The sequence below is a fragment of the Peromyscus californicus genome, unplaced genomic scaffold (genome assembly GCF_007827085.1).
Source record: "Peromyscus californicus insignis strain IS unplaced genomic scaffold, ASM782708v3 Scaffold_6__1_contigs__length_162567912, whole genome shotgun sequence".
Taxonomy (NCBI): Eukaryota; Metazoa; Chordata; class Mammalia; order Rodentia; family Cricetidae; genus Peromyscus; species Peromyscus californicus.
This window is the reverse complement of record NW_026294584.1, coordinates 142,318,981-142,336,681: the sequence shown is the minus strand read 5'-3', so window position 1 is coordinate 142,336,681 and position 17,701 is coordinate 142,318,981. Positions and strand designations below refer to the sequence as shown.

The 17,701-nt window shown below is 49.9% G+C and overlaps 1 protein-coding gene across 1 annotated transcript in view; it reads left to right on the top strand.

Moving 5' to 3' along the window:
* The window catches only part of Tead4 (TEA domain transcription factor 4), an 84,934-nt gene that overhangs the window by 26,537 nt on the left and 40,696 nt on the right, over window positions 1–17,701 (top strand). The window contains exon 3 of the mRNA XM_052721578.1: window positions 6,643–6,897. Within this exon, the coding sequence (XP_052577538.1) occupies window positions 6,643–6,897 (255 nt within the window). The remainder of the gene's footprint in view (window positions 1–6,642; window positions 6,898–17,701) is intronic.

Here is a 17,701-nt window from a genome sequence, read left to right as displayed (position 1 = left end):
AGACGGGGAGATGGCTGCAGCCACTGTGAAGTCGTCAGTATGAAGGTTACTCAAATGCTCTCAAACTCATGATCCTCCTGCCTCAGCCTCCAGAATCTAAGATACAGGCATGCATTACCACTCCCTTCTACATTCGGGTATTATTAACCGACTAATAAGTTTACCAGAATGTATCCCATTGTATGTGGGAGAACATCTATGTTGTGAAATTATAGTGTTATTTGTCCTGGCCTAAACAGAGGGAGCCTTTGGCAGAGTCAACTCATTAAGGGTAATCCTGACTGCCTAAGTTCCTACCACTGAGCCAGGAGCAGGGCAGACACCAATGTCTGGGAGATAATCGTGTTCTCCAGCTGGGGGAACAGGCAAGCTGAAGTGAGATCACAGTCCAGGCCTGGCTTGTCACACCAACATTGTGTACTGTGTGCTTTGGTGGCTGGGGGAGTGAGGTGGGGCTGAGAGATCTCTGGTCATGTGGGAGATGGACCAGACACGGAGAGGTCTCAGGGTCCAAGGGTTTGGCGGGCAGATGCTCTACCTCAGAGCTACAACCCCAGCTTCTAGCGGTCTGGTTTGGTTGCCTTCTCAGTCAGACTGTCCTCCTCTCTACCCACACCGTGCCCGCACCCCCCCCCCCCCCCCAGCAGTGGCTTCTTCATGCATGACTGGCAGGTCTTCATTCTCGTCTGTTTCTAGAAGAGCACAGGGTTCTGAGCCTTAGAAAGATCCTAATACAATCTCAATTCCTGATTCTTCTGAAATTTCCTCCATGGCCAGCACCTGTGGGCCTTGGGGTAGAGTGGCGTGTTCTTGGGGCCTGGTTGTCCCAAATAGGACATCTGGTGGCTTTCGGGTAGGGCAGAGAGAGCTAGAAGCCTCCAGGCCAGGGCCTGAGAGCCAAGTCAAGGATTATTTTTATGTCTCTGGCCGTAGCACATGGTCTGGGCAGCAGTGGCATCTGTTTCCCACTCTACCTCTCCCCTGGCAGTCCCTGGAGGGTCACTTGGGGGAGGAGCAGGAGGAGCGGGGAGCATCTCTGGGCTGGGGTTGACTCACCCCGTTCTTCTGGCCACAGGGCAGGCTTGTGTGGGCAGTTTGCCTTAGTAAGGGTGGGAGCAGCCAGCCAGTCACAACAGGGGACCAGGAGCACCACAGCCACACAGGGCCAGGGCCAGCTCGCTGCAGTAACGAATCCCATGTCCTAGGGCCTTGCGTGACCTGCTGCCCCACTTTCTCTGGGAGAGACCCAATCTTGGGAACACGGAGTGCAGATCCTCAGAAAACCTCTCCCATGGGGCAGGCTGGCACAGATGGTCTCTAGTTCCCCCAGTTCCGTTCTTCTGGGCTGTCCTGGGCCCAACTGTGGAGTGTAGGAAAGGGCAGTGTTGAGGAGGGGCAGGGCCCAGAGACTACCTCCTCTGGTGGGGGCCATCACATAAGAAAGTACCTATGGGGCTAGCCTCTCTCTCCACCTTGCCCTGGACTCAGCTCAGAGTGTGTGGCTGTGCTTACGTAAGGTCCATGGAGAAAATGAAGTCCGACACCAAAACTAATGGGGCCTTATGCATTAGAAGGTTAATTAATCACGGTTAGATATTAATCTCCATCATTAGGGCTCAAGCTATGTGTACCTGCCAGGCCTGTTTAAGGATTCAGATCTTGCACTCCAGGCTGGGAGTTTAAGAACAGTGGTTATTAAACACCCTGTACTGAGCGCCTAGTGGGAGGCAAGCCCTGTAGCAGACTGTAACTCCCCCCACCTACTACCCCTCACGGGGTGGGGGTGGGGCAGGAAACCCAGAGCCTTGTGCTTAGAAGGCAAGAGCTGCCACCCGAGTTCTCTCTCTAACCCCGATACCTGCACATGCTTATTGACCACTGGGGGAGCACCATCCTCCACGGAGTGTTTATAGGGTGTACTTGGGGGCCCATGGAGAAATATGGGGTCCAGGTGTAGAGCGTGGGCCACAGACACCGCCAGCACAGAAAGAGCGAACTCAGGTCCCTGGGTTTTATGGGTGAGGTTCTCAGCAATGGTGTGATTTACACAAAGTCGTAATGGTTGCTGTAGGAGGGGAGTCATCACTGACCTCTTGTTCTTCACACAGCATACCACCACTTACGACATGAAGCTGGGGGGCAGGGTGCATGGGGGGGGACACGGACAGAGCTAACCACCTTGTTAGAGAGCCCGAGGGTCGTGGCAGAATCTGCTTGTTAAGGTTTTGTGAAAAACCTTGTAGAAATCTTTGAAATCATAATTTCACTGAATTTTGTGATGTTTTTATTTTCCCAGTTTTGGTTTTACTGCATAAGCATTGGCTGTCCTGGAACTCCCTGTGTAGATCAGGCTAGCCTCAAACTCAGAGATCTACCTGCCTCTGTCCCTGTCCCTGTGCCCTCCACCCTACCCCCACTGCCTGGCTTTGCATAGTGTTTGAGGTGCTCAAAGTGAGCGTCCTTGTTCTTACTTATCTTTAATTTAAAAGGTATTGTTTCAGCAAGAGACCTATTTGTGTAAGTTTTCAGATGTCTTTGCTCAGATTGAAGAAATTGGTTCCCTTTTGTCTCTATCACTTTTGATTTTTTTATTCATTCATTTATTAAATAGTTGTTGTAGAAAGGTCTTAGGTTTTTTTGTTTTTGTTTTTCAAGATAGCGTTTCTTGTATAGCCCTGGCTGTCCTGGAACTCTCTATAGACCAGGTTGGTCTTGAACTCAGAGATCTGCCTGCCTCTGCCTCCTGAGTGCTGGGATTAAAGGCGTGCGCCACCAACACCTGGGTGAAAGTCTTAGGTTTTATCAAATGCATGTTCTAAATTTGTGTTTCAGAAACGTGGTCTCTGGTAAATTAGCTATCTTTTTCTTGTAGTGCTGGTTGGCACTTGGGGCCTCCCTGCTAAGGGGGTGCTTTAACACTGAGCAATGTTTCTGTATTAGCTTTTGTTCCTATGTAACTCATCTTTCTGCCGGACACGTTGCTCAATCTTTTCCCCCTCATGGCAGGCTCGCTTTGGTACACACACCTCCTCTATTCCTGTTGCTGTGATAAAGATGAATGAAAGCAATGTGGGGAAGAAAGGGTTTGTTTCCACTTACAGTTTTAGTTCGTCATTGAAGGAAGTCGGGGCAGGAACTGAAGCGGGGACCATGAGGAAGACTGCTCACCCACTTGCTCCCCATGGCTTGCTCAGTCTGCTTTCTTATGCACCCCAGGGCCACCTGCCTAGGGACGGCACCACCCACAGTGGGGTGGGCCTTCCCGTGCCAATCATTAATCAAGAAAAGCCCCCACAGACTTGCCTACAGGCCAGTCTGATGGACTCATTCTCAGCTGAGGTTCCGTTTTTTCCAGATGACCCTAGCTTGTGTCAAGTTGACAAAAAGCTACTAAATAGCATAATTCCTTTTTCTTTTTTCTTTTTTTTTAACATTTATTTTATTTTTAATTATATGAGTTGTGTATGTCTGTGTAGGTGAGTGTAGTTATCCACATAGGTCAGAGGCATTGGATCTCCTGGAGTTAGAGGCAATTGTGAGCATCTGGTGTGGGGGTGCTGGGGACTGAACTGGGGCTCTCTGCAAGAGCAGCACGCGCTTTTGTGTGTCTGGGTGTTTTGCCTGCATGTGGGTCTGTGCACCACATGAGTACCTAGTGCCTGTAGGGGCGAGAAAGAGGCCTCAGATCCCCTGAAACTGGATGACACACTGTTGTTTAGCTGCCATGGGGGTGCTGAGGCTTGGACCCAGCCAGCGCTCTTAACCTGAGCCATCTTTCCTTTTGAAGATTTATTTTTAGTACCGTTTCTCTCTCTCTCTCTCTCTCTCTCTCTCTCTCTCTCTCTCTCTCTCTCTCTCTCTCTGTTGTGTATTATGTGCGAGTGCAGACTGATAGGTACCATGGGACACAGGTGGAGATCAGAAAAGAACTTTTTGCTGGTCTCTGCCTCCCATACCACTGTGCTGGGACCACAGGTGTTTACCGCAGCATCCAGCCTTTTAGAGGATCAAACTCAGGCCATCTGGCTCACACAGCGAGTGCTTTTACCCACTTAAACCATCTCCCTGGCCTGAGTCACTATATCTTGGTCCCATCTGTGTACTTACACCAGGCAAACTGGCTCCTGGGTTTCAGGGGTTGTCCTGTCTCTTCCTCTCACCTCCAGTGGGAGTGCTGTGATTACAGACGTGGGCGACTTCCTTCAACACGTGTATCCAGGGATGCGAACTCCAGGCCTTACACTTGCACAGCAAGTGCTTTACATCCCCCAGCTCGTTTGTTAGGGTTTGAGTTATCCTGAGTCTTTTAGTATTGCCGGTGAAACCCACTATTAGTTTAATATTTCTTTCTGGGCTGGGGGTCGGTACAGCGACTTCTCAGCATGCAAGAGGCCATGGGTTCCATCTCCACACCAGGGGCTCTTTTGTTGTAGCGAATCTGCCCGTTTTTCATCCTGGATGCTTTTAAGGTTTGTGTTTGGGCATTGTGTTTATTTGAATTTATCCGTCTTGAGATTCATTTTGGTCCCGGAATTAGAGGATTCAGAGCTTTCATCAGCGGAGGAAGTTTCCCTGCCAGTTGCTTTCTTTAGCTGTTGCTTTGTTTCATTTTCCAGATCTGCCCTTTCTGGAATGGTTTCTTGTGCTCCTAGGAGTTGAACCCAGGGCGGTGTCCTTGCTAGGCAGGTGCTCTGTCACTGAGCTACAGAAGCCCACCCATCTTCATCTTTCGTCAGTGTACAGGCCCCAGGCAGGAAGTATGTTCACATCATTGCACAACAACCTGTGTCTCTTAGACAACTCCCCATTTCTCCCTCCTCCAGCCTTTGGCAACCTTCATTGTTGATGTTTTGCTGTGGGATGGTCTGTATGTCAAATGTGTTGCTGATTGGTCAATAAATAAATCACTGATTGGTCAGTGGCCAGGCAGGAAGTATAGGCGGGACTAACAGAGAGGAGAATTGAGAGAACAGGAAGCTGGGGGAGAGAGACACTGCCAGCCGCCATCAGGACAAGGAAGATGTAAAGTACCGGTAAGCCACAAGCCACGTGGCAAGGTATAGATTAATAGAAATGGATTAATTTAAGCTGTAAGAACAGTTAGCAAGAAGCCTGCCACGGCCATACAGTTTGTAACCAATATAAGTCTCTGTGTTTACTTGATCTGGTTTGAGCGGCTTGGGACTGGCGGGTGAGAGAGAGATTTGTCCTGACTGTGGGCCAGGCAGGAAAACTTTAGCAACAATGTTTGTTTTTGCTCTTTGAGGGGCCCGCCACCCGGCTCCCAAATAAATCACTCACAGAGGTTTATTCTTAATAATAAATGCTCGGACTTAGCTTGGCTTGTTGCTAGCCAGCTTTTCTTAAATTATCCCCATTACCTTTGGCCTCGGGGCTTTTCCTGTTCTCTTACTTCTGTAAATCTTACTCTTACTCCATTGCTGGTTGTGTAGCTGGGTGGCTGGCCCCTTGTGTTCTCCTCCTTCTCTGGCTACTTCCTTCTTTTTTCCTTCTATTTATCCTCTCTGTCTGCCAGCCTGCCTATCCTTTTTCCTGCCTCACTATTGGCTGTTCAGCTCTTTATTAGACCATCAGGTGTTTTAGACAAGCACAGTAACACAGCTTCACAGAGTTAAACAAATGCAGCATAAACAAAATTAACACACCTTAAAATAATATTCTACAACACTTCATTGTACCTTATTTCTAAGACTGTGCATTACCTTTTGTGTGTGTACCCATACTGTCTTGTCTTTTCTATGACTGGCTTGTTTTTCCTTTTTTTCCTCTAGGGCTGAGGACCAAACCCAGGGCCTTGTGCTTGCTAGGCAAGCGCTCTACCACTGAGCTAAATCCCCAACCCTGGCTTGTTTTACTTAACACGATATCATCAACACTCATCCATGTTGTAGCCTGTGGCAGGGTTACCTGCCTTTTCAGTGCTAATAGTAGTCCGTCTTATACTCATACCTCATTCTGTGTTCATGTAGGGATGAATGAAGGATATCTTCTATTTTTTGGCTGTTGTGAATAGTGCTGCTATGAACATCAGTATACAGATGTCTCTTGGAGCTCCTGCTTTCAATTCTTTTGAGTATATGCCAAAAAGCAGGATTGGTGGATCATATTGCTTTATTATTATTATTATTATTATTATTATTATTGTTATTATTATTATTATTAGTAGTGCTGAAGCTAGAACTCTCAAGTATACTCAGAAACCCTCTATCATTGGGCTCCACCCCTGGCCTTCATTTTAAATTTTTTGAGGATTTTGCATACTGTTTCCATGGTGTTTTCACTGTTTCACCTCCTCCATAATATTTAAGATCCTTTTTGCCCAGGGTTTATTTGGTATCAGACTAAATCTGTCACTATGCCTTTGTCTCCTACTTCCCAGCCTTGTGTGTGTTCTTAGAGGTATAATCAGAGGGGTCTTTTGTGCTCCTTGGACAGTTTGGATGCTTGGTCTGCTGCAGGGAAGCAACCCGTTCAAGCGTCTCTGACTCCTGAACCTCCCAGACCTTTCACTTTGTTCCCTAAGTAACTGGTCTGGTACTCGAGCACTCTCTGGGCATCCTGTGTCCTGCAGCCTTCATGGTCCTTCTACCTCTTACCTTTGGCTTGTTTTGGCCCTAACAGGTCTAACGGGCGCTCCTCCAAGCCGAGCCTTGGAGGGCAAGGCCGGCACCATTACCTCCAACGAGTGGAGCTCTCCCGACTCCCCCGAGGGGAGCAGCATCTCTGGGGGCAGCCAGGCACTGGACAAGCCCATCGACAATGATGCAGAGGGTGTGTGGAGTCCAGATATTGAGAAAAGCTTCCAGGAGGCAATGGCCATTTACCCACCCTGTGGCCGCCGCAAAATCATCCTGTCGGACGAAGGCAAGATGTACGGTAAGGAGCCTGTTGGAGCTGGGCAGAAGCTGGCCTTGTAGCTGAACAAGAATGGACACAGTAACCTTGGGTTCCCTCCAAATGACCTCCTGTGGCTTCTACTAGGTGCACAGTACTTTGTTCTGTCCTGAGTTCCAAGCACCTGAGTAAAGCTTGGGAATGGATGAGGATGGGGGAGGGGAATCTGCTGAGGAGACTGTGGGCTAGTAGAAAAAAAATTCTCCTTTGTTTGCTTGTTTTTTCGAGGTAGGGTTTCTCTGTGTAGCCCTGGTTGTCCTGGAACTCACTCTGTAGACCAGGCTGGTCTAGAACTCAGAGATCCTCTGCCTCCCAAGTGCTGAGATTAAAGGTGTGCGCCACTACTGCCTGTCAGTAGAAAATTTTATGAAGATCACTGTGGGTGGAATAGTCTATCTCCACAGGGCAGACTAAAAATCCCCCCTTCCCCTCTCCCTCTCTCCCTCTCTCCCTCCCTCCCTCCCCCCCTCCCCCGTCTCTCTTTCTCTCTTTCTTTCTAACACACATCATTATCATTATCATCATAAGCAAATGCTTGATCTCCATGCTGTCAACCTTGGATGTAAAGGTGACAAGAACAGGGGAACTTCACCTGGGAGTGTAGCTCTGACCTCACATTATGAAATGTCCTGAGTTTAATCTCCAGTACAACAAAAAGAAAGGAAAAGGAGCATGAAGGGATTCATTTGGGATAGGATTCCTCCTGCCCCCTCCTCCCTCATTCATGCATCCAGCACATGCCAAGCACTGTGGGTGCCAGGCATCGGTACAGCAGGTGTGGTCCATGTATGTGGAATGGGGAAGCGAACACAGGTACAGCTAACTGTTCTCTAAGGCAGGCCGTGAGGACCCACCCCCTTCAGCTTCTTGAGTGACCCGGGTGTGGAATACCACATTTAGCAGTCACGTGGAGAGGACCAGCAGTCTGTATGAGGCCTGTTGACTTTGGAGGAGAGGATTCTGGGAAAGTAAAAGCAGACCCAAACTGAACAGCTGCTGCAAGGCCTGGGTCAGGATTAGGTCAGGCTCAGGTCCCCATGCTCTAAACAGTATGTGGAAGGGTGGGCGCCCCAAGGTCTGATGAAGTCAGGACAGCAGAGGGCCTCTGCCCGGTTCCCACCCCAGCTGCCACCCTTTCCCCCACGTGTTTCCATTCATGAGCTTCTCTTCCCCTCTCCCCCAGCACAGGTGCTTTTCAGCTGTTGGAGGGCCCTGTGTGGGGACTGAATGTATTAGTTCCCTAGGGTGATTGACAGGTTCTCACAAGCCGGGTGGCCAAAAGCAACAGTAATGAGTTGGGAGTAGCTTTGGGGGAGAGCATGATCTTGGCGTGCATGGCTCAGGCATGAGGGTGGTATGCGGAGATACCATTTCATTTATTTTTATGTGTATGTGTGGGTGTCTGAGTGTGTATCCATGCACCACATGCGTGCAGTGCCCATGGAGGTCAGATCCCCTGGAACTGGAGTTGCCAATGGCTGTGAGCTGCCACAGGGGTGCTGGAAACCAAACCTGGGCCCTCCCTCTGCAAGAACAGTAAGTGCTCTTAACCACTGAGCCATCTCACCAGGCTGCCTCTTACCTTCTTACAAAGACACTTCTAGTCGCCGGGTTTAGGGTGTGCCTTAGCCCAGTATGACCTCAGCTTACCTAACGTACCCACAAACCCCCGATTCTAAACTAGGGCATGTGTTGGGCTGTGGCGCGGTTCAGTGGTGGAGTGTTGGCCCAGCATACATGAGGCCCTGGTCCCGTCCCCAGCATCACAGACCACGAAGTGGGCCAGTGCTGAAGCTACAGGTGTTAAGTTCTAGGGGGTTACTCCTCAGCGTTCCTCAGCTGACTAAACTGAAATCCAGTCCGGGCTCTGGGGGCAACAGAACCTGAAAGCTGCTCTTTTTGTTTTTCCTTTTACATAAAGTCTTCCCCAGGAGACCAAAACAATGCTTCCCTTCCCTTTGCTTCTTGGGAAGTAAGATCCTTCCACATTATGCGCCCCCTTTCCCCCCTTCCACAGATACCTGTTAAAACTGCTCCCTCCCCAGCCCTCCGTTCCCAGAGTCTCTCATACTTCGAGGATGGCAACCTCTGCTCTGATCACTTCTTGTTCTAACAGTTGCTCCCCCAGGGAAGCTTCCTAGAGGAGAAAGCTGACCTAGGGAGCTCCCATAGATGCCAGCTGGGGGCAGTGCTTTCCATGGGGTATCCCCCCCCCATAGCTGCCCCAGGGCTATGGGCTCTCTGGTGGAGAGCAAGGTAGATGGCAATCATAAGCTCTCATGAAGGTAGGGAAGGGCAGGAGGTATGCTGGGGAGGTGGGGATTGTATGACTGCAGAGTCTGTCAGCACCCTGGTCTGGAAGCCAGAGATTGTGCACGGGACACTGAGAAGGAATCACTGGGTGAAGAAGCAGACGAGGTGCAGAAATCATTCATTCAGCAGGGAGCAGGAGCCGAGGGTGCTGCGGGTAACTGAGAAGGCCCTGGGGTGGAGCCACAGTGTGTACAATCAATATACTAAGCCAGGCATGGTGACTGCCGTAGGGTTTCTGTTGCTGTGATGAAACACCATAACCAAAAGCAAGTTGGGGAGGAAAGGGTTTATTCCACTTACATGTCTACATCTCTCCAGTAGGGCAGGAACCTGGAGGTGGGAGCGGAGGCCATGGAGGGTATTGCTTCCGGGCTTGCTCCACCGTGGCTCACTCAGACTGCCTTCCTTTTACTTTATTTTATTTTATTATTTTTTTAATTTTTCGAGACAGGGTTTCTCTGTGTAACAGTCCTAGCTGTCCTGGAACTTGCTTTGTAAGACTGGCCTTGAACTCACAGAGATCCACCTGCCTCTGCCTTCCAAGTGCTGGGATTAAAGGCGTGCACCACCTCAGTCTGGTTTAGCCTGCCTTTTTATTGGACCTAGGACCACCAGGCTAGGGGTGGCCTCACTGACAGTGGGCTGGGTCTTCCCCTGTCAATCACTGATTAAGAAAATGTCCTACAGGCTTGCCTATAGCCCTATCTTTTTTGTTTGTTTGTTTTTTTGTTTTTCGATTCAGGGTTTCTCTGTGTAGCTTTGCACCTTTCCTGGATCTCGTTCTGTAGACCAGGCTGGCCTCGAACTCACAAAAACCCGCTTGCCTCTGCCTCCCGAGTGATGGGATTAAAGGCGTGCGCCACCGCCCGGCTACAGCCCTATCTTAAGAAGGCATTTTCTCAATTGGTATTCCCTCCTCTCAGAAGACTCTAGCTTGTGTCAAGTTAATATAACAGCTAGTTGGCACAGTGGCCCATGCCTGTGCCCAGCACTCAGGAAAATCAGAAGTTTGAGGCCAGCCTAGGCTATACAAGTCCCTGCCTATAAAAAAAAAAGAGTAACTGGAAAAAAGAGTCTGGAAAGATGGCTCAGTGTTAAGAGCTCTTTCAGGAGATCCAGGTTTGGTTTCCAGCCCCCACATCAAGCAATTCACAACTACTTGTAATTCTAGTTCCAGCAGATCTGAAGCCCTCTTCTGGCCTCCATGGGCACGGGTACACATGAGGCACACACACACACACACACACACACACACACACACACACACACACACTTCTCATTAAAAAAAAAATGCCAGGGAGATAGCTCAGCAGGTAAAAGCATTTGCTGCCACAAGCCTGGTGACCCAAGTGAAACTCCGGTAAAAAGTCACGGAAGGGCTGGAGAGATGGCTCAGCTGTTAAGAGCACTGCTGCTCTTGCAGAAGACCAGGTTCCGTTTCCAGCATCCACATAAACTCCAGTTCCAGGAGGCCCAGCACCTCTTCTGGCTCCAGCAGGCACCAGGCATGCATGGAGTACATGCCTGTACTTGTAGACCAAACACTCATATACATAAAGTAAAAGTAAAACAAGTCTTTCAAAATAAATAAACGTATTTATTTATTTTATATCCCGGCTGCAGTTTCCCCTCCCTCCTCTTCTCCTAGTCCCTCTCCCCTACCTCCACCTACCAACCCCTATCCACTCCTCCTCCATTTCTATTCAGAAAAGGTGCAGGCCTCCCATGGATATCAATAAAACATGGCATATCAAGTTTCAGTAAGACTAAGCACCTCCCTTTTTATTAAGGCTGGGCAAGGTGACCTAGTATGAGGAGTAGGGTCCCCAAATACAGGGAAAGAGTCTCTACAGCCCCTGTCCCCACTGTCAGGAGTCCCACAAGAAGACCAAGCAACACAACTGTAACATCTATGCAGAGTGCCAAGGTCAGTTCCATGCAGGCTCCCTGGTTGTTGGTTCAGTCTCTGTGAGCCCCTGTGAGTCCAGGTTAGTTGATTCTGTGGGTTTTCTTGTGGTGTCCTTGACCCCTCTGGCTTCTAGAGTCCTTTTTTCCACCTCTTCTGCAGGATTCCCCTAGCTCCACCTAATCTTCAGCTGTGGGTCCACATCTGCAAAACAAATCTTTTAAATAGTTAGATGAACTGGCCTGCATCTGTAGTCGCTCTCCTATGGCAAGATGGGGAGGTCATTCAAAAGCAGAGGTGAGAGACGCTCCCCTCCTCGAAAGCAAGGTAGAAGGCAACCACCAACTCCCCAAAACTGTTCTCCAACCTCTACATGCACACCAAGGCATGTATGTGTTCACCCTCCAACCCCGTCCCCCCAGATATGGGTGTGTGTGTCCGTCACACCCCCAGGCATGCTCATGCGTGTGCACATGGTGTCTCTCTCTCTCTCTCTCTCTCTCTCTCTCTCTCTCTCTCTCTCTCTCTCTCTCTCTCTCTCTCTCTCTCATGCACACGCACATGCACACGTGCACACGCGCACACACACTAAAATGTATTCAGTTGGCCCTGGGGTCTGGGGTCTCTGGCTGCCTGCTGTAGGTTTAGTGACATTCTGTTGTTGTAGCTGCCACCCTCTTCGCCTACAGAAACTGTCACCTCAGAGTGGAACTCTGTACCCCTTAAACAGTGGTTCCTTCCCACCCCCGACTTCTCTTTTTGACAAGGTCTCATATGCCATCCTGGTTGGCTTGGAACTCGTTGTGTAGGCCAGGCTGGCCTTGGGCTCATAGGGATCTACCTGCCTTTCCCTCCCAAGTGATGATGGGATTAACTGTGCACCACCACGCCTAGCAGGTAGGTCCTTAGGCAGCTGCTGCTTTTCCTTCTCTGTGGATCTAACCATTTTAGGTCCCCCATCTAAATGAGATAATGTAGTCTCCTTCTCCTTCTCCTTCTCCTTCTCCTTCTCCTTCTCCTTCTCCTTCTCCTTCTCCTTCTTCTTCTTCTTCCTCTTCCTCCTCCTCCTCCTCCTCCTCCTCCTCCTCCCTTTTCCTTCTTTCCTCCTCCTCCTTTTCTTCTACTCACTCGGCATCATGCTCATGTTGTGGTGTGTGTCAGAGTTTCCATCCGTCACACATAAGTACCGTACATTCATCACTTAAGCTAATGCTGAGATTTCTCTAGTGATGGTGGGTAGCTATCTCTCCCTACTTTACATGTAAAGATGTGGGGGTTAAGAAGGTCTCTCAGGTAGTGCGCAGAGCAGGGCTAGCCACCCCCACCCCTTGCCCTCACTCTGAACTCCTTAACTGTCCTTCCTGGCCCTGCCTCTGCCTGGCCTTGGGTCAGGTGGGTCAGTCTCTGGACAAGGGGACAGGAGCGTCCGGCTCTATCGGATGACTCACCTGGCCTGCGTGAAGGCTGGTCTCACCGTAAGCCAGACCCGGCTTACCCTGGTCTCTTCTTACCAGCTTGGGGGCGGCCAGCACAGCTGGGAGGTATAGATAGCTCTGAGCTCACCGCAGCGTGTGGGGCAGGCCCCCTGGGAGGCTGACTCAGATCTCCTCCAGCTCTGGCTGTGCTCCTCTGCTCTTCTCATCTTCCCTGAGGGACCTGTTGTGCCCTGTCCTCACCCCTAGTCAGCTGCCAGCATGCCCAAGAGCCCCGTCTTTACACTTCCTGCGTGCGGAGATCATTTCCCAAGTGGACCAGCCAGTGGGGCCCGTAGTCAGCTGACAGCAGATCCTAGAGTTGGGGCCGTGGCCTTTAGTGTGTTGAGGATGGGGATTAGTCCTGTTACCAACTCAGGCCACATTACACCAGAGCAGAAGCCACTGCCCAGAGCCAGGCAGACATGCAGATGACATGCAGAGCCGCAACACAGATTAACACCTGTTATTTCTGAGCCGAGGCACCCATACTTGTTGGCCGTGGCCCCCCACTTGAACACCTCCCATCTCTCCTGGACCAGCTCCCATGCCCGGGGTGCTAACCTCCAGCTTGCAGCTCCTGCATTCTTGCTCTGTCTCTGTGTGACCCTCACTCTCTTATTGCCCATCCTCCTCATTCTGACCTCCTTTGGCTAGCCTGGCCGCAGGTCCCTGGGAACAGGGAGTAAAGAGAGACTTCTTCACTCTTGGCTACGTCCACGCTTGCCTTTCTTCCTCTCCTTGACAGCTGAATTAAGTGGTCACTTTCCTCCTCCTTGCTGAGGCTGGCTCCTTAATTCTTTGCATCCGTTCTTTCTAGTCCTAGCCTTCACTTACCTGGAGGTGGCTCTCGTGTGGCTGTGTCTCCCTGCCCCTACCTTCATTCCCTGTCTCTTGGGATTCTCTGCTGTGTCCCTGGCCTGCCTTTATGTTAGTCTTACGAAGCATCCATCTCGAACCAAGTGGGGGGCCTGGGGAATTTCCGTCCTCCATGACTCCATGCTAATGAGATAGACAGGAGAAATACCTTTTGTGATTGACCCAGACAGGCATGTAGGGTGTAGCCAAGAAACTAGAGAGGGCTGGGTTGTCTTGGACATTTCTGGAGGGAAATGGAGTCTGATCTGGGGGTAGGGGTAGCAAATGTGCTCTGGATGAAGGAACTAGAGTGCTGCACCAGCTCAGAGGATTTGACATGGTGGCTTTGAGAGACCCACGTAGAGCATCTAAATAAACACTTATCAGGAAAGGACCTCTCAGGTAGATAGAAATGAGCGATACACCTGTTGAGAGGGAGAATCTGGCTGGGCCTTGGCAGCTAGAGTCTTGTCAAGACTCTCTTTACTGAGGGATGGGGCAGAGCCTGGGTGCTCAGCCTGAGCCTGAGCCTCCTACTCTGTCTTAATGCCATCACATCATTCCTTGGTTTCCTAGCTTGCTTTCCACTGCTGTGGTGAAGCAACTTAGGAAAGAGTTGATTTGACTTTCAGGTTCCAGTCCATCATCAAGGGAAGCCATGACAGGAACGCGAGGCAGGAACTGAAGCAGATACCATGGAGGGATGCTGCTTACTGGCTTGCTCCTCATGGTTTGCTCAGCCTGCTTTTCCATCCAGCTGAGGACCACCAGTCCATGAGTAGTAAGTAACATTACCCACAGTACAGGCCAGTCTGATGGAGGCAATTGTTTTTAGTCACAGTCCATTTTCCCAGACAACTCTAGCTGTGTCAAGGTGACGAAAAGCTAAAAGGACGCTGGGGCTTCTGCCCTTTTTTTTTTTTTTTTTTTTGGTTTTTCGAGACAGGGTTTCTCTGTGTAGCTTTGCGCCTTTTCCTGGAACTCACTTGGTAGCCCAGGCTGGCCTCAAACTCACAGAGATCCGCCTGGCTCTGCCTCCCGAGTGCTGGGATTAAAGGCGTGCGCCACCACCGCCCGGCGCTTCTGCCCTTTTTGTTATTACTGCCCTGTGTGTTTCCAGCGCTTCCATGGTCCTCTTAGGCCACCACCTCTCTCCAGCTTCTAGAGGCCTGTGGAAGGCTAGGTTTCTTCTGCTTATGTCGCCCTGATGGCAGGTGTGATCTGGAGCAAGAGTTAACCTTGCCGAACATTGTGTTTCTCCTCTGTAGAATGCGTAGGTAATACAGCCAGCCCTGAGGGGAGTGTTCTGATTTCCTTTATTTCGTGGCAGGAATATGGATGTTAAGCTGTTTGTATGGGCAATGGTCAGGACTGTTAAATACATTCACCCTTTTTCTTGATTGTTTTTTTTGTCTTTAAAAATCATTATTTCGGGGGCTGGCTCCGCGGGTAAGAGCGCTTGCTACGCAAGTGTGAGGACCTGAGTTCAAATTCTAAGCGTCTATGTACAAAGTCAGACATGGCCACAAGTGCCTGGTGGGTAGAGACGGGAGGATTGCTGGATCTTGCCAGCCCATCTCCATAAGCATTGAGAGACCCTGTCTCTAGGGAGTGAGGTGGAGAGTGACAGGGCAGGACATCCAGCGTTCGTGTCTGACCTCTGTAGTTGGGTGTACACACCTGCGTGTGCATTACACAACATTATTATTTTGAATTACACTTCATTGGTTTATTTTGTGTGCTCGTGTGTGTGGATGCTCACGTGCCCTGGCATGTGTGTGGAGGTCAGAGGACAGCTTTCAGGAGTCAGTTCTCTCCTTCTACCATAGGGTCCCGGGGATCAAACTGAGATCATCAGGCTGGAAGCAGACGCCTTTACCCACTAAGCCATCTACCTCACCAGCCTCCCACCCCCAAGTTAGGTTTTTATGGTGCTGAGGATGGAACCTAGAGTCTTGTGTATACTTGCAAACACTTTAGCACCGAGTCCCAGCCCCAGCCTGGTACATTCGTATCATTGTGCAGCCAACATCACTATCCATTTCTAAAACTTTTATATAAAAGTTGTACCCATCAAACAATAACTGCTCGTTATTTGGGGCCTTAGCAGCCATGATAACAACATCTATCTTTCTTTCTTTCTTTTTTTTTTTCTTTTCCTTTTTGGTCTTTCAAGACAGGGTTTCTCTGTGTAACCCTGGCTATCCTGGAACTCTCTCTATAGACCAGGCTGCTCTTGAACTCATAGAGATCCACCTGCCTCTGCCTCCAGAGTGCTGGGATCAAAGGCGTGCACCACCACCACCCAGCTGGAACTTTCATGTTGTTGTGTCCTTTGGCTGTTATGACACTGCTAGTGAGCATGAGTGTGTCGGTGTCTGAGCCCTTCCCTGCAATTCCTTTGGGAATCCAGGAGAGGAAGGAACTGTTGGCTTCTATGGTGATTTTTATGTTTAATTTTAAAAACAAAAAGCAATGTTTAGCTGAGTGTAGTGGTGCATGCCTTTAGTCCCAGCACTCAAGAGTCAGAGGCAAGAGGATCTCTCTGTGTCTGAGGCATGCCTGGTATACACACGGAGTTCTAGGACAGCCAAGGCTACATAATGAGGCCTTGCCTCAAAATAAACAAACAAACAAACAAACAAATAACAACGTGCTGAGCAGTGGTGGCGCACGCCTTTAATCCCAGCACTCGGGAGGCAGAGCCAGGCGGATCTCTGTGAGTTCGAGACCAGCCTGGTCTACAGGGTGAGATCCAGGACAGGCACCAAAACTACACAGAGAAACCTTGTCTCGAAAAACCAAAACAAACAAATAAATAACAATGTTTACTATCATTTTCCTTTTGCTGTGATAAAATACTCTGACAGAAACACTTAAGGGAGAAAGTTTGTTTGGCCTAAAAGTTGAAAGTTACAGTCTACTGTGGAGGGGAATCATGTCAGCAGGAGTTTAAGGCAGCTTGTGACATTATGTCTGCAACTAAGAAGCAGAGAATGGTGAACTTCTAAATTTAAAAAAAAAATTGAAGTTTTATTCTATGCATGTGGGTATTTTTCTATGCACTATGTGCATGCCTGTTGCCTATGAAAGCCAGAAGGAGGGCATTGGTCTCCCGGGACTGGAGTTCCAGGTGGACCTGGGCAAGCATTTTGGTTATTGAACCAGAGAATGGGTGTGTGTGTGTGTGTGTGTGTGTGTGTGTGTGTGTGTGTGTGTGTAGGGGGTACAGGGTGGGGGCGTTCATGTCGTGGCACTCTCATGGCGTTCAGAGGATGACCTGTAGCTCCCACAGGTTGCTGGGCTTCCTCCTCCACCATGCGAGTCCCAGGACCCGAGCCCAGGGTGTCAGTTAGCAGCACTACCCTCACCCACAGTCTCACCAGCCCCAAGAGCGGTGAATTCTTGTGCTTAATTTCCCTTCTCTCCTTCCCATGTTTCCAACTCTAAGGTGCTGCCCTTCTAGGGTGGCTCTTTCCAACGCAACATAATCAAGATAATTCCTCACAGGCAAGTCCTGAGCCAAACTAAATCTAAGTAAATCCCTCTTGGGTGTGCCTGGTGGCGCCCTCCCTAGTGATTCTAGATCAAGTTGACAATCAATAGTAATCGTTTCCCATAGCGAATGTCCCACTTTATACCCACCCCCCAACCCCGGCGAGGCAGAAGGTTCCAGTCTTTCCGCATGCTTGCCAACCTTGTTATTTTCCCTTTTCTGTTCGTAGTCCTGCGAGTAGGTGTGAGGTGGTGTCTTGTGACAGCGGTGCTCAGTGTTGCTGAATACCATTTCACAGGGACACGATCTCTGATGCGACTGTGATGATGAGCGCCCCCCAGAGTTAGGAGAGGGACAGTGCAGAGAAGACGTAGACCTGAGGGCAAAAGTCCTTTCTCTCAACAAGCTCCACGTTTAGTGGGGACTGTGGCACGGAGCTCCACCAAGGAACGTGAAGGCCCAAACCATCAGCTAAGGAGTGGAGGTGCAAATGGGCATACCTGCATGTTCAGGGAAAGCTCTTGGGGTGCCAGCCAGCAAGGATTTCACCAGAAGTCTTGGGGCCCATTCAGGGATGACAGTGTTAAATCCCATGGCTGTGGTCACCTCTCCACAAATAAGCTCCTCACCCCAGCCCTCTGACATCAGCGGCTCTTGGACAGATTCTCCTGCCATCCAGATTAGGGCATAGCTTCTCCTTCCCGAACCCCTGCCTTCAAGAGGGAATGATGACACAGAGCT